Source organism: Talpa occidentalis, unplaced genomic scaffold (assembly GCF_014898055.3).
Source record: "Talpa occidentalis isolate TD23 unplaced genomic scaffold, MPIMG_talOcc4v2.1 talOcc4.5, whole genome shotgun sequence".
NCBI classification, from domain to species: domain Eukaryota; kingdom Metazoa; phylum Chordata; class Mammalia; order Eulipotyphla; family Talpidae; genus Talpa; species Talpa occidentalis.
Genome location: NW_023604861.1, coordinates 84,290,547 through 84,314,380, shown reverse-complemented (window position 1 = coordinate 84,314,380; position 23,834 = coordinate 84,290,547). Strand labels below are relative to the sequence as shown.

The 23,834-nt window shown below is 50.7% G+C and overlaps 1 protein-coding gene across 4 annotated transcripts in view; it reads left to right on the top strand.

The window, feature by feature from the left end:
* Positions 1-23,834, top strand: part of SFXN5 (sideroflexin 5) — a 109,204-nt gene that overhangs the window by 58,028 nt on the left and 27,342 nt on the right. For 3 of the 4 annotated variants that reach the window (XM_037527615.2, XM_054701729.1, XM_037527616.2), the window contains exons 10-11: positions 9,045-9,135; positions 23,521-23,636. In XM_037527615.2, coding sequence (XP_037383512.1) covers positions 9,045-9,135; positions 23,521-23,636 — 207 coding nt within the window. The remainder of the gene's footprint in view (positions 1-9,044; positions 9,136-23,520; positions 23,637-23,834) is intronic. The other variant, XM_037527617.2, reaches the window with a different exon arrangement.

The window sequence follows — 23,834 nt, the reverse complement described above, 5'->3', positions numbered from 1 at the left end:
TCTTACCCAAGCAAGACGCCAGACGTTGCCAGAACTATTTAGATAGTTCACCAAGGCACTGCTAACCCCACCCCGGAGGTCCTGCAACCCAGCATGAGACTTAATTTGGGGTCATACAAAGTGTGGATCCCTGATGGGTTACTGGTCAAGGTCAAAGGCTTTTGCAAGAGAGGAAAGACTGTCACCTCTTCCTTGCTCCTAGTGACAAGAGGACCCCATGACGCTGCCTTGTTTAGAGATCTTGAAAACTAGATCTAGAAAATCCCATTTTCTGTCTTTGAGATTTGGGGTAAGGTGGGGGGCTGGGAGGAGGTAGCGTCCTGGAGGAAGATGGCATGCCATGGCTGGAATGGACTTCCTGAAGGGGCTCACTGTCCTAGGGTAGCACACCATCCTCCTGCAGGCCTGGGGCTCTGGGATCAGGAACACAGCTTCTTTCTAGAACTCGGGGCTCTCTGCACCCCTGTCTTCAGTGTTCCACCTCAGCCATCCCATCTCAACCAGATGGGGACATGGGCCGTGGGGCCCAGGTCACTGAGTTACTGGGGATTTGAAGCCCTCACAGCTCTCACAATCAGGGTCTCAACTGTAGGGATCCTCACCCCGCTCCGAGCTGTCATGGCCCCCAAAGGCTGTGACTGTGCTGGGGACACCCTCCTTCCTCCCTGCCTAGCTGAGAGCCTTAAGGGGTGTCTCCTAACTAGCCCATGCTATTCCCCCCACCCCAGTCCCATGTCCTAGAAACTTCTGTGCTCCCACACACTCACCCAGTTATGCCATGTCCCATCCTCTTGTTCCACTGCATTGAGAGTGAACAGGGACAGGCCCACTTCCCCCCCACCGAGGGGTGAAGAGCACTGCTCCATAAATACTTGCTAATTAGGTTGCTGATTGATTGCCTGCCTGGGGAGCCCCTCTCCTCTCCATCCACCAGGCTCCGCAGCGGCGTCCCTCTGCCTGACGTCTTCACACAGTGAGGGTCTAACTCGGGCAGATGGAGCGGAGCTTCTGACTTGGAAAATCTGCAGCTTGCTTGCTTTTCTTTTGTGTGTGTAAATCACAAAACCGCCCAAGAAAGAGGCCTTATTTTATTTTCCTCTCTCTTGTTCTCTGGAACCCCAGGCCCTGCGGCCTCATTAACTGATCTCTGCTTCAATTAGTGACAAATCCCCTCCCAGGGCGAGCCTGTTAGGAGGACATGACCTGCAAACAAGTGTCACGGCCCCAGTGGTTGGCCCAGCTCTGGCATTAATTAAAACGAGTCCCTACAAGCAGGCAGCGTGGATGGGGGCTGACAGGTCACAGGCAGAGCCCAGGGACGAGGAGGAGATGAGTGCAGGCCAGCCTGGGAGGCCAGCTTCCTCTCTGGACCCTGGAGAGCCCTTTCCTCCTCTTGGAAGAGCCCCTGCCCTTGGCCAGTAACCCCCAGAATCAGGGGTCTCCAGTGTGAAGTCTTGTGCTGGTCCCAGGACCACTGGCAGGGGTTAGCAGCCTTTTGGTGAACCCTCTAAATAGGTTTGGCAATGTCTGCCTTCTTGCGCGAGAGCAAAAAAGAAATTTCGTCTTAAGTTATTTTTGAAATCTAACAGTTTGCTGTCTTTTAACAAAGGAAGCCTCTGTCAGTCCTCTCTGTGTTTTAGTTTGGGGGTTCTGTGGAGTACTTCCGTAGTCAACCAACCCACCGGGCCCTGGTTGCACAAGGCTGAGGTCCATTCACTCCCTTCAGGGGTGTGTGCGTGGGGACGAGCAGGGGAGTCACACAGACTGGTTCCAAGATGCTGAGAGGGGAAGCTGAGGATACTCCGTGTTACAACCAGAATTCTGATGACCGAGACCCTTGTTGGTCTCGGTGGGCCTGGAGGAGAGATTTCTAATTCACACAGAGCTGCCACTTGTAAACCAGATAGAGGTAGGAGAAGGCAGGACTGGGGGCTCCAGAGAGAGGGCACAGCTCAGCACACGAAGAGGCAGGAGGATAGCATGACAGATTCCAGGAAATGTCATGAAATGAATGTGGCCTCCATGTCAGGAGTGGTGGTGCGGCGGAATGGGGGCGGGGCAGGCCCCGTTCAGGAAACACCATGAGTGCCTGCCTCGGGAGCAGGCGTCCCTACCAGGAATCTCTGCCTGGGGGCTGCTGCAGAAGTGAAAAGAAAGTCAGGGGGATTGGGTGGAGTGGGGGTGACCAGGCTCTGTGGATGGACCACCCTCATGGACATGGTTCTGGATATGCGTGGACCTACAGCCACAGAGGAAGGTTTGGGGCTAAAGCCCTACATAGCAGTCAGGAGCTGGTGATGGAGCCTGAGCTGCCCTATGCCTGGTCCTCAGACCCTTCACCTGCAGCCTGGTAGTATCTGGTGGAGGATGTACCCTGTTGGAGCAGTGCTGACTGACCTCCATTCCCAATGATCCCTGGGGGTCATTTATCTCTAAGATGCAGTGATTGTCTGGTAACCTTTACTGGATACTGGAGTGCCCCAGGAGACCCCTGAGCTGAAACCACTCTCTCCCAGGTTCCATTGCTTACAGGCAGGTTAGCAAATAATACTCACAATGGCAACATGGAGTATCTGTTATATGCCAGGCACCATTTAATTATCCATCTCCATTTTACAGAGGAGGAAACTGAGGCACAGAGGTAAAATCAGTGACAGAGCTGGGGTTCAAACCCAGACTTAATCACACAGTTTTCTGTTAATGCTAGGACCCTGCTTTTTTTCTTACTCCTCCATGGCATAAGAAGGTGAGAAAAGTCAAGCTGTGTTGTTGGCTCCTAGGTTAGAGGAACTGTTCCAGGCCCTCTTGCAGACAAATCCCTCCCTAGGCACCCCAGGAGCAGTGGAGGTCAGAAAACAAAATTTGAGAGGCTCTTTGAGTGTAATGGGATTACACCCTTTGCCCACCTTCATAATTGGTCTCTGGACCTGTGATTTCTAGGCAAAGTTGGGTCCGCAGCATATATTTGTCCTTGGTGCAGAGCATGCCAGCCTACTGCAAACCTACTTGGCTGCTTCTGTGGTCAAGGATGTACCTGATGGTGTTCCATGTGGTCCCGGGTACCTTAGGGAGTTCTCTGTGATTGAGGGCATCTCTGTGGTCCTTAGGTCATTGTCTCTGGGTGTTCTTTGTGGTCGAGGTATACCTTAGGGCATTCTCTGCGGTGACGAGTATACCTCAGGGTATTCTCTGTGGCTCATTTGTTCTTCTCTGGGCTTGAGGGAGGTAAGGGACTCACAGCTTGAGAAGCTTGGACCAGAGTATTGTTTCCATGCTTTCACTTTGAGTGGCTTCCAGGCTGGAGGGCCCATTGTAAGGACCTGTAGCCCATCGAAGTGCTTCTGGAAACCTGCAGATGTTGATGCTGGCAATGGCGAGTCTGACATGAATCTCGGCTCTGAATCTGTTCTGGGGAGGACAAATACTGTCCCCTCCTACATGGAAAGAGTTGAACACAATTTTTTTTCCCAACAGGTGACCAGCCAGTCCCTGGGGGCAAGGTTTAGGGGTCAGGGTTGGTCACTGTTGCTAGCCATTCAGCGACTGGTGGAGCTGCCTGGCATTTTAGCCTGTGCATAATTCTGTTCTGGCCACTTTTGCCCTTTGCTCCTGAGCTTGTTGCCAAGCAACAAACTAACTAGTGTTCAAGGACAACTGGCTTTCACAGAGAGGGTAGTGGGTCCATGTGGTCCCTAAAAATTTATTCTGCAACGCGCGCCCTCTGGTGGGCACTTTTGGTACCTCAAAGATTCCTGGCCTCCAGCCTCTGTCCCTGAAGGGCCCACACAAACCCTTTACCATTTGGTGACTCTCTCCACCCCCCAAGAGTGGACCTAAACTCTGACTTCAAGCTATCCCTCCTTCCAGGTCTGCCCTTCTACTGTTCTCCAGGGCCCCTTGGGCCCCTGTGTGGCAGGCACCAGTCAAGACCCAGCATTCATGTGTCTGGAGGCTGCTGAGCCTACCTCCTTTCTTAACCTGGCTGCCTCCTACTCACCCTCAGGCTCAGTCAGTTATATCCTCTCTCAGAAGCCTTCACAAGCCTTGGGGCCACTCTGTCAAGGCGTCCCTCCTAGCATAGTGAGTGAACCCTCCACTCGGGGATTTAGGCCGCAGTGGCCAGTGCTTGCTAAGATGGACCACTCTGCCAGCACAAGGCAAGTCTCCTTTGTGGCTTTATTTTTTCCTGCCTTAGCAGTCATTCACTTGATTTATTCCAGAACCATTTATTCAGCACCTACTTTTTTCACCAGGCACCTGGAAGTCTGGCCCTGGCCTCAGTGTTTTGGGCTGATTGGGAGAGATGGATACTTAATAGAATCCATACATAAAAATAATTTTGTGTGATTCAGTTTTTTCATCATATACGTGTATTATTTTGCTTCCCAACATTTTAAGCAGGCAAATCAATATATACTTGGAGACTGTGATAGGTACAGGAAGAAAGAGTTTCAGGTTCTATGGGAGGATGTAAAGGGGAGTCCTGCCTGAAGAGGGAACCTCTTGAAAGCCCAGAGGAGGGAGACAGGAAGGGTGGGTGGAGGGTAGAGAGCAAGAGGAAGGGACAGGCTCATCGGAGGAGCGGTGTGATACCGAGGGACCCAGAGCCTCGTGACCAAGACCCGAGATCACTCAGGGCCGGTGATCTCAGGTCTTGAAGTGCAGTGAGAAGCTGGCATGAGGCTTTGAGCAAGTTGCTGTCCATTTTTAGAAGATTGCTCTGGCTGCCGTGTAGAGTGGATGGGAGAGGAGCAAGCACAGAGCTGAGTTAGGAGGCGGGCAGTGGTCCAGAGAAAATGAAGGGCTTGCAAGCTACTTGGTGGCAACAGAAAGAGAGGTAGCCACATTCAAGATATCCGGGAGAGAGAACCGGGGGATTCTGGGAGTCCTGCAGCATGGGCCGCAGAGGCTCCTGTCTGGGGACACTCCTGGGTTTCTGGCATGAGGAGTGGAGCTGGGAGCAGGAGAGGAGGGCAGGGTGTAGGTGAGGGCAACACAGCCTTTGGTTTGTGGTGTGTGAAGGTGGAGTGCCCAACATCCATCGAAGTAGAGGCCCCTCCAGGGGATTGCACGGATGGTGCTGGGGACACCGCCCGGGTGAAACAGGGATGCCGGCATTGTCACGGCCCATCTGGTGTCTGCTTGTTGGTCTTGCAGAAGTGAGGATGCTACTGGCCTGCGGGGGAGAGGTCTTGGTACTTGAGGATACAGTTGTCAGCCTCATACCTGGCATGCTGCAGGCCTTGTGTCATGGAGCGACCACTGTAGCCACATCTCTCTGTGCTGGTCAGCGTTGCTCCCTGCTTCGGGGGTTGCTGGGAAGCCGGTCTTCCTTCCTTTCCTCCAACTCTGGTCAGCAGCCTAGGCTTGGAAGCCAGAGTTTGGAGAGAAGTGGCCAGAGAAGATCCACTGCTTCCTGGGGCTGTCGATGATGTCCCGCTGGCCCTGGGCTCTGGCTTCTCCCAGGTTCCCCATCTGCTGCCAGACAGGGAATTCTTGTGCAAAATCCACACCCTGTTTGTTTTCCCCTCCGCCAAAATGGAGCCCCTGTTTGGTTAATTTCTACTTTGTGACTTATTTGGAGGCTGTTAAAACAGACCCTGGGGGACCCTCAGCAGCGATTGTTCCATATCTCATTATCTTTCCCGAATCTGATTATTAGCTCAGATTTTTCTGATCGCTAGCTGCTGTTCGTGATGAGTTGTGTGCCATTAATGCCAGCTGGTTCCCTTAAACAGGACCCACCATGCCAGAGAAAACGAGCTGGCGTTCAGAGCCACCAGCCACTTGGCTTTTTAATTTTAATGGGCTTCACCAAATGTTCTAGGCCAAAGGGGCCCTATGGAACCAGAACAGACGGGCTCCCAGCCCTGGTCTACAGCCCACCCTGGGTTCCTTCCCAGGCGGTGGCCATCCTAGCTGCTAGGACAGAAAGGCCTGGGTTGGGAGCTGTTGGGGCAGTGGGGTGAGTGGCTACTTGCCTCCCCTATATTTGTACCTTCCTGCCACCCACTCATCATCATTCCTGCCACCATCTTGGCATCAGGGCAGGTACGGGGCCACCTAGGCTCTGAGTTGGAGCTGTGGCTACACACACGCACAGGCTTCCTCCCTGCTGATGCCCAGCCTCTCCCTGGGAACCAGTGTTGGCCATGCTCTCAGAAATATGTGTATGCCTCCCCGAATGACACGCGGCGAGGGCATTTCCCCTCTCTTCTTCCCTTCTCCCCAGCCTGCGCCACCCTTGGAGTCAGGGAGATAGGTGGGTCATTCACTCTGGACTGTGCCAGGCCTTCCCTCTGGCAAGGCAGGGCCAAGTGCAAGTGTTTGGTCACTATCCCTCCTTGCCTCCCTCCACACAGCCCTGTGCCCAAGAGTGGGGTAGGTGGAGGGAAGGGGGCATGAGGGCTGGGTCCTAGTTCAGGGAATTGGATTCCAGGAGGGCTCCGGCTCCCTCCACCACTGGGGCTTCCTGAATCTTTCCAAATGAAAGTAGGGCTTTTGAACGCAGATCTCTTGAGTTAGCAGCCAGGGGCAGGGGTGATTCAAGGGCCCCACCTTCCCTTATAGGTACTGCGTTCTGTTTTCTACTCCTCTGGGCACAGCCTGAGCTGGCCTTTCAGGGAGACTTTGCTATGCAAACAGCCAGTTTCAAATGGCATGTCAAACACTACAACATTCTTCTTGGAGATGGAAGACAATTAGAAAGCAAATAATAGCACAGCCTTTAAGAGCAAAGCTTCGGAATTAGCAGATGTTGGGTTCAAATCTGAGCTTTAACTGCCCCTTAATAGTTGTGTGTCCCTAGGCAAAGTCACTTAACCTCTCTGGGCTTCTCAGAGTCTTGCTCTATCTAAAAGCCTTTTTTAGTGGGGATTTCACGTGATGTGTTCAGCCCAGGGCCTGGCACAAAGCAGGTGCTTGCTGTCTTCTCCCCACACCCTTTCCTCCTTCTCTTCATCACAAATGTCTGACTATGACCTCTAGACTCTCTTTCTCCGCTGCACTCTGTACACTCTGTAGGAATATGTTCTCTGCTATTGGTGACGGGGGTGGGGGAGGTAGTAGTTGAGGGGACCATTTCTGACAGCCACTTGCTGCTGAGAGTTGGGGTGACCTGGACCTGATGTGTGCCATCTGCATGGCAGGGGCAGCCTTGAAGCAGGGACAGCAGGGCTCAGTGTGGGCTGGCAGCCCCCAGCCTGCCCCACTAGGACTTCCAAAGTGTGTCCAAGTTGACACACATCTCCCTGCCTCCCAGCCTTCTACTGAGCAAGCAGAGAGGGCAAGAATCAAAATCTTGAGCATCAACTTGAGGCTTCAACCCTTAAAGCCCTGGTGCCTTAAAGCCCTGCAGCACTCAGCCCAGGGGGCATCCCACAGAGGATTGGATGGCATTTCCTATAGATCTCAGAGCCATTCCTGTCAGGCCGTGCTCTGTTTTGACTGCTGCAAGCACCCAGCAGCCCTGGAGACCTTCCCAAAACTCTACACCCCCAATAATCCAGAAGGTGGAGAACAGAGCCACAGCTGTGGGTGCAGGGCAGCCTGCTGAGCCAGTAGGTGTGCTGGAGCAGGAGCAGGCTGCCCCAGACCCCCTGGGCAAGGAGAGATGCACAGGGCAGGGACTGAGTCTGACCTGTGTATGGGAGAACAGAGGCTTCCACACTCTTGGCCTTGACCTGGTTTTCTCATCTGGCCATCTACATCTTGCTTTTTCTTTTTCCTTGCCTCTGCTCTTGATGTTTCCCCACCAAAAGGCCCTCCTCCCCTTCTTAGCCTAGTGCCACATTCTCCTCCTCCAAGACACCCCCCACACACACACACACCAGCCTTTGCTATTCTCTCCAGCCATTCATTTCTTTGTTGGCTCATGTGCCTATTCCTCAGTCATAGTTTTCTGAGCGTGTGCTCTGCGCCTCTCGCTGCCCCTAGTGCTGGGCACATGAAGATGTAAAAGACACGGGTCTGTCCTCCCGGCCCCCATGGGCATCAGACCATGAACAGGTACTGAGTGCTGGGAAAGGGGGCTGGTCATGTGCGAGGGAGCCACCTTCTGTCTGGGAGAGGCCACCCCATTCTTGTACAGCTTCATTTATTATACAGCTTCATTTATTGAGGCCTGCCATGCACATACTCATGCCAGACATGATACATACATCCTTGTACCAGCCCTGGCTGCTAGAGATGTTAGTTACTATCCTGTTCACAGACAAGGAAACTGAGGCAGAGAATGGTTAAATGACTCCCACTGTCAGCAAATGATGCTAGAGATAGAGCTCAGAGGTGGGCCAAGGACCTGGTGTGGACTGAGTAGAGAAGGAAGCTTCGTGCCTGAAGCTCATGCAGCACAATGAACTCTGGGCTCTGGGAGGGAGAGTGGGTGTGGGGCAGTTGGGGGAGAGGTGCTGGTGGCCAAGACTGCTGCATGAAGAAGAGTGTAACTTCTTTCAGGGTGGTGGGGAACTGCTGCTGGTGGGTGTGATTGGACCTGTGTTCTAGAACACAGCACAACATGGGTGATGGATGGGGGAGGGTACAAGCCAAAGGACTGGGGCAGGAGGATGTGTCCTGGGCCTAGTGAGAGGAGTCAGAGTCTGAGGGAAAATGGACAGTGAGCCCAGGATGTCCACTGCACCCCCTTTCTGTGGGCAGGTGCGTAGGTCTCTCTCCTGAGCCCACCTGGTTGGGCCCTGAGTGGGGCCTCAAAAAGGTGGTGCTTGGAGTTTGGGTAGGAATAAGGGTTCCTACACCTCAGTTGTTTACAGATTATATATTCTTATAACAGCAGTTACCCCACCATCCCTCCCTGCTCCCCAGGAGGCTGTGTGTGTGCCTGTGTATGTGTGTGTGTGTGTGTGTGCAGTTGATGCTTTTCCCTTTCCCTCTTTCTGACAGGCCAGTTCACTGGGATGCCTGTGTGGTGGTGCTTTAAATAGCCACACTGAAGATTTGGGGTCTGGGCACAGCTACAGTGCCCCTAACTCCACGCTCTTCCTCCGGGCAGCTGCAGCACCTTGCACTTTTTGTTTTCTCTTTCCAAGGTGGGCCTTAATGTCCTGGTTCAGAAAGCCAACAAGTTCACCCCGGCCACCCGCCTTCTGGTCCAGAGATTCGTGCCATTCCCTGCTGTAGGTAAGACCGGCGCTGTGCTGAGCGTCTGTGAACGTGTGTCAGGCCTGGGCATGCGGAGCTGTGGGGCTCTCTGGAGCTGGATGGCCCCACCCCACCTCTCCGGCATCTCCTGATGCCGGGGGGCTCCTGGCTGGCCCCACTGGAGCAAAGAGTGGCAGGGCCCTCTCTCACCAGCTTGTGCCCAAGATTCCGCTTTTAGCATGGGAGCTCTTACCCCGGGGCTCTCAGACCTCCAAGGGGTCAATAGACAGAATGCTGTGGGCTGTGAACTTGGTTGGGGAGGTATCTATGCTAACCTTGAACTGCAGTTTGACATTTCCAGAATGTAGGCAGTACACCACAGTGACAAGCAGGACTTGTGACTTTGTCACCAACAGAAATCAGAGGCATGTTCATGTCATGTTACAGTTCTTAAAATCGTTTATGCTCAATACGAATTCAAAATTGTGATATTTAATTGATCCACTGGTAGATCTTAATCCATTAGTTAGAAAGCATATCCACTACTATATCTCAATTTAAAACTATCTGGATAACTTATTTCAATGGTGTTCCTGTGGCATCCTATGTGTTATCTTGTGCATTTAGAAATATTACTGGTGAGGGGTGCATAGGCCTCACCAGACTGTCAGAGGGCTTCCTGGCACAAAAGAAGGCACCAAGACCCTGCTCACCTAGTGTTCAAGTAGGTGAGAGCCTTTTAGGTGTACCTCCACCTCTAGTCAGGTATTGTGGGTGCACACATAGGTGTGGAGGGGATTTTACCTCCCTTCAGTGAGTCTGCTGGTCTTGGAGTCTCTGAGCTCATGACAGAGGCCCAGGCCTGGGCCCTACAAATCCTACAAAGACCAGCCTGGTTCTTAGGAAGCCTACACCTTGTTTGGGAAGAGGGCACCGCAGTGGAAAATTTTTTAAAATTAAAAAGATATGGTGAAGGGCCTTCCCTGGTGGCACAGAGGTTGAGACCTGGGCTGCGAAGCTGCCCACAGCCTCTGCAGTGCTGGTTCGATCCCCGGCCACCGGCGAGGTTCCCACATGGCGTAGCAGACATCTCCTGTCGCGCTGGCTGCTCCCCTCAGTAGTGTATTTCGTCAGTTCTGCCTGTTCTGTTCCCCGCTCTGTCTCTGGTGAATCCTCTCACCCTCCCATGCATCTGGACTGTACCCTGGTTCTTGTATAAATAAATAAATAAATCTTAAAAAAAAAAAAAAAGATATGGTGATGGATGGAAACTAGACTTCTGGTGGTGAACTAAGATAAAATGTATAGATGCCAACGTATAGGGCTCCAGAAACCTATATAAACCAATTGTTATAAACCAATGTTACTTTTTAAAAGATGGAAAAGATATAAGCCAGATTGAATGAAGCACAAGGCAGCAAGTGATTAGTGGTCAAATATGAAGGCTAAGCAAGTGCTTGAACCACGACCCTGACTTCCCTTCCCCATGTGATGCCAGAGGACTAAGCCGGGGTTCAGCTCAGGAGGCTGTGACACCAAGAACCTTGACCTCCCTGGTATCTAGCTTCAGTCTGAAGAGCCAGAGTCGAGCCAGGATCATGTTCCCAGCCCCATTCCTCACTCCCAGGACTTAGCTGTCCCATCTGTAAAATGGGCCAGTATCTACCTTCCTATACCTCAGAGCTATGGGAGGATCAAATGAGACCACAGACCAGATTCCATTCATAGGAAAGTGCTATGAAGTACCTGAAAAGCCCTATGAGAAGGTGGGAGATCTTTACTCGGCAGCCCCACCTCCTCAATGGCCCAGAGGCTAATGAACTCTCTAAACCAACCACCTGGCTGATCCTCAGCCAACCCAGATAATTGCTATAGCAACTCCACACTTTTAATGACCTCTCAGCTATTTCTGGTGTGGACCATTAATGGAATAACTCTTTAGATCTGACTTTGTTAAGGGGCCTAATTGAGCCAACTCGGCTGCCGATCTTGCGTTCCTTGCCATGCTGGACTGAAGGGTCAGCTGCAACTTGAGAAGGGGCAGCTCTCAGCTGCACTGGACTGGATCTGGGGCTCCACCGAGATGTTATCTGTCCTTGAGCCAAGCTTTAGATAAGGACGTTGCCAGGGGCCCATTCCAGCCCTTTTGCCAGCCATCTTGCTGCATGACCTTGGGGGTGGTCGTGACCTCTCTGGGGCGCCAGGACAAGGGTCAGGGCTTTTGGATTTAATCCTTTCTGCCATCCTCCACTTGAGACTTTGATAAGTGATACATCCCCCAGTTATCCCTTTTGGGGCTCCTGTCTGATTCCTCTCCTATCTTCTTATGGGAGGGTCCTGCAGTTCGCTTGCATTGGTCTAGCACCTTTGAGGGGTCTCAAGATCCTGAGTATCCTGGCCAGTTGCACAGTGGCACATAGTGTCATAGTGTAGTCTGCAGCCCTCATAGTCTCCGGCCAGGAGCCTGAGAGAAGCAGGCTGTTTCCTCAATCTCACTGCCCTGGCTGTGTGCCTGCCTGCCTTGCACACCCCCACCCCACATCCCGCCCCAGCCTCTCCTCCCCCACCTTCTGGCTTCCCTCTCTCTAGCTCCCAGGGTCCATTCAGGCTCACCTGTAAAGGGGCACTTGCAAAGTCCCCTGGTCAACACAGACACAGTGGTATACAAGATGGGTAGCCATGCCCCTTCCCTTCCAGGGCCTCAAAATCTCCTGGTCCTCTCAGGCCACTGTGCAATCCTTGTGCTTGGCCTTCCTCCATGTTGTCCCCAGACAACAGCATCTCTGCATGCCCACAGGGCCTAGATTCCCCCAGGCCTCCACCCCTACTTTCCACAGCAGGCTAGGCCAGACTGGGTCAGGCCACCATGAAGGTCACCATAAAGATTGCTCAGAACTTGCTGGACTTATAAAGGATCCTTTGCCCCTTTGTACTCCTGGCCTAATGGGGAGACAGGTCTTGCCAAGCCATGAGTGCACACAGAAGAAATGTTGAGGCAAGTGGGAGTAATAGGATTAAACCCTGGCACGCACGTGTGTGTATGTGTGTACATGTGTGCATGTGCGTGTGCGTGTGCGTGCACCAGAATGAACCTTCACAGTCTCTACTCCCTCCCAAATGGGCAGGCTGGGATGTCATTCTCTGAGAAACAAGGCTTCCAGGAGTCAGCAGCTTCGTCCCTCTCCCCTGCCGAGTGCCTGCCGGGACTCTTGCTCCAACCTGAAGTCTGCCCTAGAGAGAGAGGCCTGAGGCTCCAGGCACGGGACTCCTGGCTCCCTGCCTGACTCTACCTCTCCCACCCTTTCTCTGGCCACCAGCTCTTCTGGCTGGGACCTCTGTGACAGTCCCTGCAGGCCTCTCCTGGGATTGCAGAGCTGGGTACTCCCAGAAGTGCCACACTCTCCACTCTTCCCCCAGCAGGCCTCTGTTCCCCCTCAATTCTCATTCTCTCTCTGGGGGACCCCAAGCCAGAGCAAGCATCCCCAGTATCCCCGTTTTACAGAAGAATAAATAAATTCAGGTTTATTTATCCTGAGCTGGCCAGACCCAGACCTCCCAGCCACAGCCCAGGGCTGCTTCCAGCACTCTTGGATGATCCCTCACCCCTGCAGTCCAGGAACCAAGGGATGAGGTCACGAGGTGTCCAGTGTCCCTCTAAGAGCTCTCTGCTCCAGGTCCACCCTGGTTTTTCAGTCATGGTTGCTGTGGGCATGTGCACAACTGATGAGCACGCATGTGTGTGCACTGAGTAAGTGGGAGCCCCCAGGACACTCCCACAAACACTTCTCTCCCTCAAGGTGGTTTTAAACCTTGCTGTGCCCTGGTCTAGAGCAGCAATCACGTGGGAAATCTCAGTTTCTATTTATATACGGAGATGTTAGGAAAAGACAGTGAGCCCAGAAGCATGTGTGCTGGCATCAGAATCGATTGGGGACTGGTAATTAATTTGTTTAGACCTTAATTAATTCTCTAGTTCTTTCTTATTTGTGGACTGTCACGCTTAATTGTGTTCAGGAGCTCGAGCTGGGAGCAGGCCCTCCATTAATTGATGTGTGGTTGCTGTGAGGAGGAGGTTAATGGTGTGGGGAGCTGGGCAAGCAGTGTAATTAAAGGTCAATAGAGGAGGCATAGGAAAAATACACACCCTAGGTCCAGCCACCAGGCTCCACGAGCAAAGTCCATTGCAGGGGAGACGGGCCCCTCAAACAGTCTTCTTACGAGGGGACTGGAAGGAAGGACCAGCCGTAGGAAATGCCAGATCCCAGTGCTAAGATAGGGTGCTGGTGGAGAAGTAGGCACACATGTGGGGAATGGGTGGGGTGGGGGCTTCGGCCAGGAGGTAAGACCCAGTCACTTGGGGATGGAGAGGGAGGCCAGGAAACCCTGAAAGTCACCCCCACTCTGCCTGATGGACTACACATGGGGCAGGGGGCAAGAAGCTGTGCCTTTGCTAATAAAGACCCTGCTCTGAGCTCTGATTTCCCTGTGGGGGAGGCCTGAGCCTCAGCGCCAGCCAGCCAGCCAGCCGACTCCTTGCATAGACATGGGTCGGAAGGGCCAACCTCATCACCCTTTGCCAGGAGATGACTTCCTGAGCTGTCTGCACAGCAGCCCCTTTTGCCCAACATCACGGAGTATTTCATCTCTGTGAACAAATTCCCTGTGGTCCCCAGTGAGTCCCTTCCTCAGGCTATCTGGGCAGTCTTGGGGAAAAGGCCTTCCATTCCCTCATGCCAGTGTGCCCCACATCTGCCCCATCCTGTCTCCATGCCCCACTGTCCCCCCAGGGCTTTGAGTCTCTTACTCCAGCTTCCCTTCTCTTAGTGCTCATCTGCCTCCTTACCTCATCTGGGAGGAGGCCATATAGCATACCCGACCCTAAAGGTCAGTCCCCAAGCCTGACCTCCTGTCTGTTGGCCTCTGTGATTATAGGGCAACAGGTGCACCTATGTCCGCCGTGTCCTGGACGTCATGACTTAACACATCCTCTTTCCAGTCAGTGATAACTTGATGGATCTCCCTTAAGTTGGATAAGAGTATGGGGATCCAAGAACTCTCACAAGGTTTGACTCAAAGCCTGGGGCACAAGCGTAGAAATGTGAGGCCTGGCTTAGCTGATGTAGTTAGGAGACAGACTGGGCTGGATGCTCTGGGTGGGTTCCCATTGTGGTGTGTGGCTGTTGAGCCTCCCTCAGACCCCAGCTGCATTACTAGAAATAGAGTACCCAGAACTAAGGAGTCTATTTCGTTCTGGACTCCACACAGCCAGAGTAGCACTGATAAGTGTGACCCAACAAGGGTGGAAGGATCTTCTGAACATTACACAGCCTGTTATTGGAATGAGCTGTCTGACCCTTGGGTTAGAAAAATGTCCAAGAAACTGCCTGGCCCAAAAATCTGTGAGGGCCACTCACATGTGACTGAATCACCTGTTTCTGGGCAACCTGCCCAGAACCTGGCATCTAGAGGGTACTTAGTGAATGCTTGTGCCATGAATGGCCTGCCAATTTAGAGATTTTGTAAGTCCTGAAATCTAGATGGCCAAGAAATCCAGAGAGAGAAGTTGGGGGGCTCAAGGCAGGAGAGGAGGGATTTTGAATATGGGTAGAGCAGGGCCTGGTTGGGTGGGCTGAGCCAGTTGGGGAAAGGGGGGAGTAGAGGCATGTTGGAGCCTTGGCTCTTAGATTAGAGCTGAGTTTTATCTTATGGTTAATGGGGAACCACTAAGAATCACAAGCTAGGGAGCAGCTGTGATAAAAGAGAGCTTTCCAGAAAATGGATGTGTTAACAGGAATCTTTTATTAAGAGATCCGGAATGTCAGAGTCAGTCTACACTTAAATTTACAGGCTGATTTTTCAATCCAGAAATTCCCAGTCCTGAGTTTGTGACACTTCAGTATGGGTTGTGAAATTCTCCCCAGATTTGCAAGCTTTTTCAAAGAAAATCTATGCCACGTAGCTCAGCCTCTTGGGTTGAATGACGTGATATATTGTTGAAGAAGCAAACACTGGGGTGAACATCTTCGATTGGTAGTCGTCACTCCTCTAAAGGCAGGGGGACTGCATTCTGGAGCGATTAAGTGTGTGTGTGTGTGTGTGTGTGTGTGTGTGTGTGTGTGAGAGAGAGAGAGAGAGAGAGAGAGAGAGAGAGAGAGAGAGAGAGAGAGAGGTGATGCACTTACACGCCCATTTGTAAATACATGGACAGGGACATGAGAATCTGCCTATAGTACTTGGCTCTTATATAGTACTTGGGAGAAGGTAAAGCTAAGGGCCAAGGATTGGAAGGAGACTTGCTATTTATTATTTACCCTTTTACACAATTTGAATTGTTTACTGTGCTCACATCTTACCTACAAAATAGAAGAGAGAGAGGAGAAGTAGAGTCAGGAGAACTTGTTCACTGTCCATGTGGAGCCAGGATGGGAGCTAAAGTCTCCTGGTTGCCACTGGAGTATTAAGTATCATTTCAGGGCCTCCCTGGTGGCGCAAGGGGTGAAGCACCACACTATGAAGCAATCCGCAGCCTCTGCAGCACAAGTTCGACCCCCAGCCGGCCAGGGAGCAACCCACGTAGTGCAGCAGACCTCTCCTGACTCACCTACTGCTCCCCTCAGCAGTGTATTTCAGTCTGTTCTGTTCCCCGCTGTGTCTCTGGTGAATTCTCTCACCCCCCACATCTCTGGCCTGTGCCCCAGCTCTTGTATGCATAAATAAATAAATCTTTTTTTTTTTTTGTTAAAAAAAGTATTATTTCAAACACATGGAAAATGATAGGAAATAGAAAAATAAAATGTTAGCTATACCTCAAAACCTCTGTGCCCACCACCTTTGTGATTCTGGTCTCCTCTCCATGGGGATAGCCATTGATTTGGTTCCCATACTACTCCCCCTCACAGCTTTGTGTTTTTATGTTTTATCCTGTGTATGTACCACAAACCAGAAATCGTATTTTTATGTGGTTTCTAAATTATATTATTATAATTAACTGCATCAAACTGGGCCTATCCTCTTAAAACTTGCTTTTCATTGTGGTTTTGAGATTTTTCCGTGTTAATATGTTTACATTCCTTTCAGCCGCTGTGGGCATTCTGCCACCTGACTTCCACAGTTGATTTATTTGGGACATTTTGATTGTTTCTAGAGTTTCTCATTATGCACAGAGTAGTGTACTAAACCACCCAGGCACCCTCCCAGTGCACATGAAGAGAGGTTTCTCCGGGGCGGACGTGTTCAAGCATCCACCTGCGGAGCTTTAAAACAAAAAAAAAGCGTAGATCCAAACCTGACCCCAGATTTGGTTTCAGTTGTGCAGAGCATTGAGAATCACAAGGCCCCTCCCAGGCACCATGTTTCTAGCTTTACTAGATGTTGACAGGTGAGCACACTAGCTTTTATTTCACCTACAAGTTTTGAATTTTAGTTCCCTTATGTCCTTGGGTATTATCAATCTTTAGAAATGTTTGACCATTTGAAATGGTTCTTATCCCTTTTTAATTTGCATTTTTCCAGTTCCCAGTGTGGTAGAGAAGTTTTCTTATTTTTATTGGGTGTTGGGATTTCCATGTAGAAGTGATAGAAAGAAGATCTGTATTTCTTACCCCATAATAAATTCCATATAAAGACCTAAATGTGAAAAGTAAAATTTTAAAGTTTCTTGAAGAAAATAGCGATGAACATTAGAGTAGGATTAGTTTCTTTTTTTTTTTTTTAAAGATTTATTTATTTATGCATGCAATAACTAGGGTACAGGCCAGAGGTGTAGGGGGCGAAAGGATTCACCAGAGACAGAGCGGGGAACAGAACAGGCAGATTGACCGAAGTACACTGCTGAGGGGAGCAGCAGGCGAGGCAGGAGAGGTCTGCTGCGCCATGTGGGTAGCTCCCTGGCCAGGGATTGCACTCGTGCTGCAGTGGCCGGGGACAGCCCTGTAGGTTGCCTCTTAACTCCTTGTGCCACCAGGGAGGCCCAGGATTAGTTTCTTTCTTTTTTTTTTTTTAATTTTTTTTTTAATAGAGGCATGTTTTATTTATTTATTTATTTGTTTGTTTTTTGCTTGTTTGTTTATACATGCACTGGGTATAGTCAGAAGCGCGGGAGGGTGAGAGAATTCACCAGAGCCAGAGCAGGGAGCAGAACAGGCAGAAGGACTGAAGTACACTGCTGAGGGGAGCAGCGGGCGGCAGGAGAGGCCTGCACGCCATGCAGGACCCTCCTCCGGTGGCCGGGGAGCAGCCGGGGATCGAACCGGCGCCCCAGAGGCTGCGGGCAGCTTCGCAACCCAGCGCTCAACCACTGCGCCACCAGAGGAGGCCCAGGATTAGTTTCTTAATGACACCAAAATATACCAGAAAGGAAACGATTGCTTATTTGACAATATATTAAACTATCATGTGACAGAAGCTACCGCTAATTGTAAGCCCTCAGCCAATGAAGTTTAGTCTCCAAAACATTAAGAACTGCAAACTGATTTTTTCTTTGATTCAAGAATCTACCTTTGATTATTAGGAAGGTGGAGTTCAGGTTCATTGTACTTAAAAATATTTCTTTTTATAAATTCCTACTTAGATATTTTTGTGACCTTGGTCCTATTTTTAAATAACTTTTAAATTATTCCATTAAAAGTACAACTATAAAAACATATACTACAGAAAATTTAAGGCAAAAAAGTCAAATCCATTGTATGGACGTCTTTGACTGAAAGTAGCACTCAAACTGGCTTAAGTGATAAAGGAATTTCTTTCCAAGGTCCAGCTCCAGGAGAGGTGTCCAGGACCCTTCCTCCCATCTCTGTGCCCCAGATCTTTTTTTTTCTTTCTTTTCTAATATTTTCATTTATTTATGCATACAGGAACCGGGATACAGCCCTGAGGTGTGGCGGGTGTGGGGGGGTGAGAGGATTCACCAAAGACAGAGTAGGGAACAGAACAGGCAGACTGACAAAATACCCTGCTGAGGGGAGCAGCGGGCGAGACAGGAGAGGTCTGCTGTGCCATGTGGTTTGCTCCCTGGCAGGCCGGGGGATTGAACTCGTACTGCAGAGACTGCAGGCAGCTTCAACGTGCTGTGCTTCACCCGTTGTGCCATCTGTAGGCTAGCTCCCTTCTCGGTTGTAAGATGGCAGCGGCCACTCCAAGCATTGCATCCAGACCCACCACGGCCCAGAGGACAGGAAGCTCTGCCTGCACCTCTTCCTCCACTTCTTTCCATCAAGGAGGAAGCCTTTTCCAGAAGTCCCCAGCCATCCTTGCTCATTGGCCAGGCTAGGTCAGGTGTCCCTTCCTAAATCAATCACCAACTAGGAGGGATTGTTGCTATCAGTTCAGCCTAATCTTTTTGGGGTAGAATAGCTGTTGGAGTCAGTCACCGTGACCCTCTACAGATTCATATTGCTAGCCCTGTTCATTATCTAAAATCAATACAGTTGCCCGTTTCTTATGCCATGGTTCATAAAATAGAGATCAAAGTCATGTTTCTTAATTCTAAGATGCTTAATAATAAGACGCATTAATATAATCTCCTTTATGTCATGTTCACTTAAGGAATACATAAACATTCACTTACACATTCGCTCTAAGTCAGTTTTTTTTTCAGTACCACAGAGTGTGAGTCCAAGCTTTCTGCAAATTTTCTAATTATCTTTTAAACAGGGGTTGTCAAACAGTCCTGCTGCTACCACTGCTTTTTTGTAGTCCTTACTTCTGTTCTGATCCCTTTCAAATGTACATAGTGTTGCTTCAAAGCATATGAATGGATACTGGGAATTTTTTTGTCTGAATTTCCTATGAAATGAAACTAGCAGTTTCATTTTTTTTCTTTATTCAAAGAAAAACATATTCCTGATGTTAATCAGCTTCTTCAGTGAGTTTCTGACATATAGGTGCCGAAGTGTAGGAGCCACCGTGAGGTTACATCTATCCCTGCTGACTTTAAATTTTTTATGATCTACTTCAAGAAGTTTGGCAATTCCTTTGAACATTTTAGACAAGTAACATGATTATATTCTCATTGCAAAAATACAAACAATATAAAAAATTCAAGGAAAAAAATTGGAAATTCTTCACTAACCCCTAATTCCCAAATTTAGTTCCCCAGGGGACCTTTCTGTGAGATGTGAACCTATCAAAACATTACCTGTGGACTTGTACACACACACTTGTGTATATACCAATTATGGAGTTTACATGCAGCGAAGCATCCCGTGTATATCCCATAACTTCTTTCATATAAGTTTGTTTTGGAGATCTTCCCATGTGAGTTCCCTAATGGTGGACATTTAGGTTGTTTCTAATTATTTGCTCTTACAAACAGTGCTATAATTAACATCCTTGTAAATGTCTCTTTGTGCATATGGGCAAGCATTTCTTTAGGGTAGCTATCTATGGTTTGGCAATTTCTGCTGCCTTTAATTGCATTGCCTGGTATCTGGCAGACGATCTTCTGCATGTACAATAACTTTTCATGTCCATGCTCCATTATAGTGTAAGTTTTAAAAAGATGTTTTAGGCAACAATTAGGGATCTAAGTTTGAGTTCAAATTCTGTGTGGATTTCCGTGGGCAGCTGAGGTGACACTTGAGGGAACAGATACCTACAGGCTAAGCTCATACATGCACTGGCAGTGATGGGGGAGCACATGAGGTCCCCTATACCAATATTTGTTGTAAGGCACATTGGGATATTTCAAACATGAAATATGGGGAAACGTATCCTGGGACTGAGGAGTCCTGGCAGTTTATTTTCCCTAAATGAATAGCCCATTGCTTCACCCTCATGTTTGAGTTGATATAACTGCTTTAGCCCAAACTCATTTCCCTTGTAGGTGGGTTTGTTTCGGAAGTATTAACTCTGCTGATCTACATGTCTGTTCCTGTGCTAAATTAGGGGGCAGGGTCCCCTGTCATCTTCTTTTCTAGAATTTTCTTGCACATTTGCCTCTCTGCTGCTCTTTCTTCTTCCCCACACTGTCCCTTTTACGCAGGGTGATTCATTAGCTGCATGATTTTGCATCCCGATGGGCCTGATGTGAGAACACCTGCAGCAGTCAAGAGCATATTCTCCTCAGGACTTGACACTGAGCTTGCCGTCAGTGTGAAGCAACCTCTCTCTCTTTTTCTTTCTCTCTCTCCACCCACATCCCGTGACATCTCCCAGCGTCGCTGCTCCAGCATCAGTTATGCCTGAGTCTTGAATGGTGTCAATCTGAGTTGAAAATGTGCCAGCTTTCTTAACATTATCACTAACAGACTGCTTAATTAACCTGCTGATACTGTCAATAATAGATCTTGCTGGTGTGCTAGAAAGGAGACCCATGACCCATGGTTGGTCTTGCTCTCATTTCCATTTGCTGAGTTCTCAGTGTCTGTGTCTCCAGAACTGGACTTGCCAAGAGTGGGATAGGAGGGGCCAGATTTGAAAGGGGTATCATAGAATTGAAAGTTCTGGATGAAATCGTGGAAATGAGTTCACAGGTCGGTATTCTCATGGCTCAAAGGAAGAGATGGCTAGGAGTTCGTGCGCACTGTAGGTGCTCAATAAATAGACAGCCAATGTACATAGTACACAGAAGAGAATACGGGGCAGGTCACATTTGAGTAGGCAAGCAGGAAGAACTATGGGTTCCAAGGGAAGAGGCAGAGAGGCTTGTCACCATTTTGTGGGTTTTTGTTTTCTTTTCTTCCATCCAGGCATCTTATATGAGGTTGAGGTGTTTCACCCCCAAAAGTGTCCTGGAGGGCCTCTCTGAGGGGAGGGAGGCTTGATATTCATCTCCTTTCATGCTTTATTTTCCATCTCAAGTGGTTCTGTGTTGGAACCAAAGTCCTCTGTCGTGCTGTGGCTACATTTCACTTGTGGATTCCTGGGAGCAAGCTGGTCTACAAGTTATCTCCTCCTCCCACCAGTCTCTCTCTCTCTCTCTCTCTCTCTCTCTCTCTCTCTCTCTCTCTCTCTCTCTCTCTCTCTCTCTCTCACACACACACACACACACACACACACACACACACATGCAATCAGGGTTAGAGATGTCTCAGCCTTCTGACCTGATGCGGCATGGGTACAGAGGCCAGCATTCTGTGTGAGCTCAACCAGGGATGTGAGATTTGGTAAGGACAGACCCTCTTACATCTAAGGGAACCAGTATGGGAGGTGGCTTGTGGCTGCTGGGGTCACAGGGTGAGCAGGCGGTATCTTCTGACTTTGTAGACATTCCCCTGGACATCACTCCTGCGTTCTTGCCTTTCCAGGAACATTGATGCTGCTGGTGAAAGGGGTTTTTGGAGGGCAGAAGTTGATGCCTTTCAGGGTTGAATACCACAACCTCCATTCCTGAGGTTTTGTTAGGTCTCCTCCTAACGGAAGGCCAGGCAGTCTCTGGTGTCAGGGATGTAGAGCGCTCCTGCTGTCACTAGAGGGCGTGTCACTAACACACAGGCCATGTGCCGGCTAGTGGGGAGACCAGTCTGGGGGCTCTTCTAGGCCCTGGGCTCTGAGGAAACCTGGGTCTGGCAGGAGCTCAACTCTGGGGTGAGAGGGGGTGATGCTGAGCCTGGATTGGAACCTAAGCCCAGCTGGCCTGGAATCCAGGCTCCCAAACCATCCTCCTCTACCTCAGATTGGCTTCTGTCTGTCAGTCTCCAGATATGTGTAAGATAAGGGTTTCCCAGTGTCAATACTGCTGACATTCTGGGCTGGGTCATTCTTTGTTGTGGGGGCTTTCCTATGCTTTGTACAATGGTGAACTGCACTGCTTTCTACCCACTGGATGCCAGCAGCAACCCCCACCCCAGGTCGTGATGATCAAAAATATCTCCAAATGTTGCCAAATGTCTCACAAAATCACCCCAGTTGAGAGCACTGTATAAGACAGGTGACCGTGCCTGCTGAGGGGACAGGAGGGGCCTCGGAGCTTGAGGCCCAACACAGAGGCGGTCTGCTGGTGGTTACCACTGCCGTTGAGAGTCTGTGGAAGCATGAGAGCTAATCAAAGATGGCATATGTGCTGTAAAGACATTTTAAAACTGTATTTGGTCTCCTGCTTTTCCTCCCAAAGACTGCAGAGCATTTCGGTCTTCCCTCTGCTTATTCCACCTCCCCACTTTGTTGAAACTGGAGACTGAGGCTCCCAGGCCCCCAGGGTCTCAAGCCGTCCCTCACCTGCAGAGCCCTCTCCCTCAGTGGCGAGCACCCTGGACCACTCTGCTCCCCAGCGTTGGCTCGGGTGCCAGGAGCATCTGCGGTCCTCCTCCCACTCCACCTGCCCACAAGGCCCTGCCGCCCTCCAGCTCCCCAAACCCTCGTGCCCCCCCACACTGGAGGGAGTGGGGAAGCAGCAGGTGTTGATGCTAATCAGCGTTCACAGCCCAGAACTGCAGTCGCTCCCAGGCTCACACACTCCCCAAAATTAAACACTCATTATACAAAATTAATTGACATTAATTAGCAAAAATTAAAACTTTAAACACAGCAAGGCGCTTTTGGGGGAGGAGTGAAGCAGCGGGTTCCACATTTGTCACCCCCCCACTCCCCACCCGCCCACTACCCCCGTTCCCCCACTTTCATCCTGTGCAGGGCTGGAGGAGTTCAGGCGAGGTCAGCACCTGCGCTGGCCCAACCACGTGAGTCTCAGGTGAGAGGCTCCCTGTGCTGGTCATCAGCTGATGGTGCCCCTTAACTCACATCCCCTGGGCCTAGGGCCACAGAATCTCAGTTGAGATGGGGGCTGGGCATGGCCAAAAGAGGGAACCCAAACTCCTGAAGCACAAATGTAGACTGTGTCTGAGGCCCCTTCCCCGAGCCCTCCCATCTCCTGGTGCCCCAAAGATCAGGCACTGTCGCCTTTCAGTTCTGTCCCACATTTCTGGGTGACCTCAGAGAAGTCCCCCTCCTGCCCCACCCCCAGCCTCCATTTTCCTTCCATATGATGAGGGGGCGGTGCTGGGTGAGCACTGAGGTTCCTGCCTGCTCTGGCACCTGCTGTCAGGGAAGCAAATCTCTGGGAGCTCAACTTACTCTGAGGAGCCAGGGGCTGAATGTGGGGGGCTGGAATTTCATGAGCGTGCCTGGAAAGGCAGCCCAAGAGACTGAGAAGCTGCCAGGGCAACATTGGGCATGGGTGGGGTGGGGGACCTGCCTATGAGAAGAAAGCAGCACCCTGATAACTGGTCACTCTCGAAGCCCTGAACAGTGTCCCTGTCCTCTCTCCCTCTGCTTAGTTTCGACATTTGCTCACGAGTTTCCCAGGGGCCCCTCATCCCTCACCAGGCTGACAGGCAGATGGACCGCCGACCATGCCTTCACCAACTGGCTCAGGATTTCTTCAGCACTGTTGTCACTTGGGGAAGGGTGGAGCCCAGTGGCGTTCTCGACTACATAGAATGCCACCCTCACCCCTCAGCCCTCCTCCCTGCTCCCTTCTCTCTCCAGCCAGCGCCAATATCTGCAACGTGGTCCTGATGCGGTATGGGGAGCTGGAGGAAGGGATCGACGTTCTGGATGGTGATGGCAACCTCGTGGGCTCCTCAAAGATCGCAGCCAGACACGTGGGTCTGCAGGGGCTCAGGGTGCAGGGTGTGGGGGGTCAGGGGTAGCCAGAAACAGGGGGATGGCCTCCTCTCTATGTGAGCTGGGGCCTGGAGATCTGGCCCCAGCCATGCCTGTAACCCTCCACATACACACACATCCTACTTCTCTCCAACTTCCCCCTCATCACCACCGTGACACATCCCCATCTCTTGTCC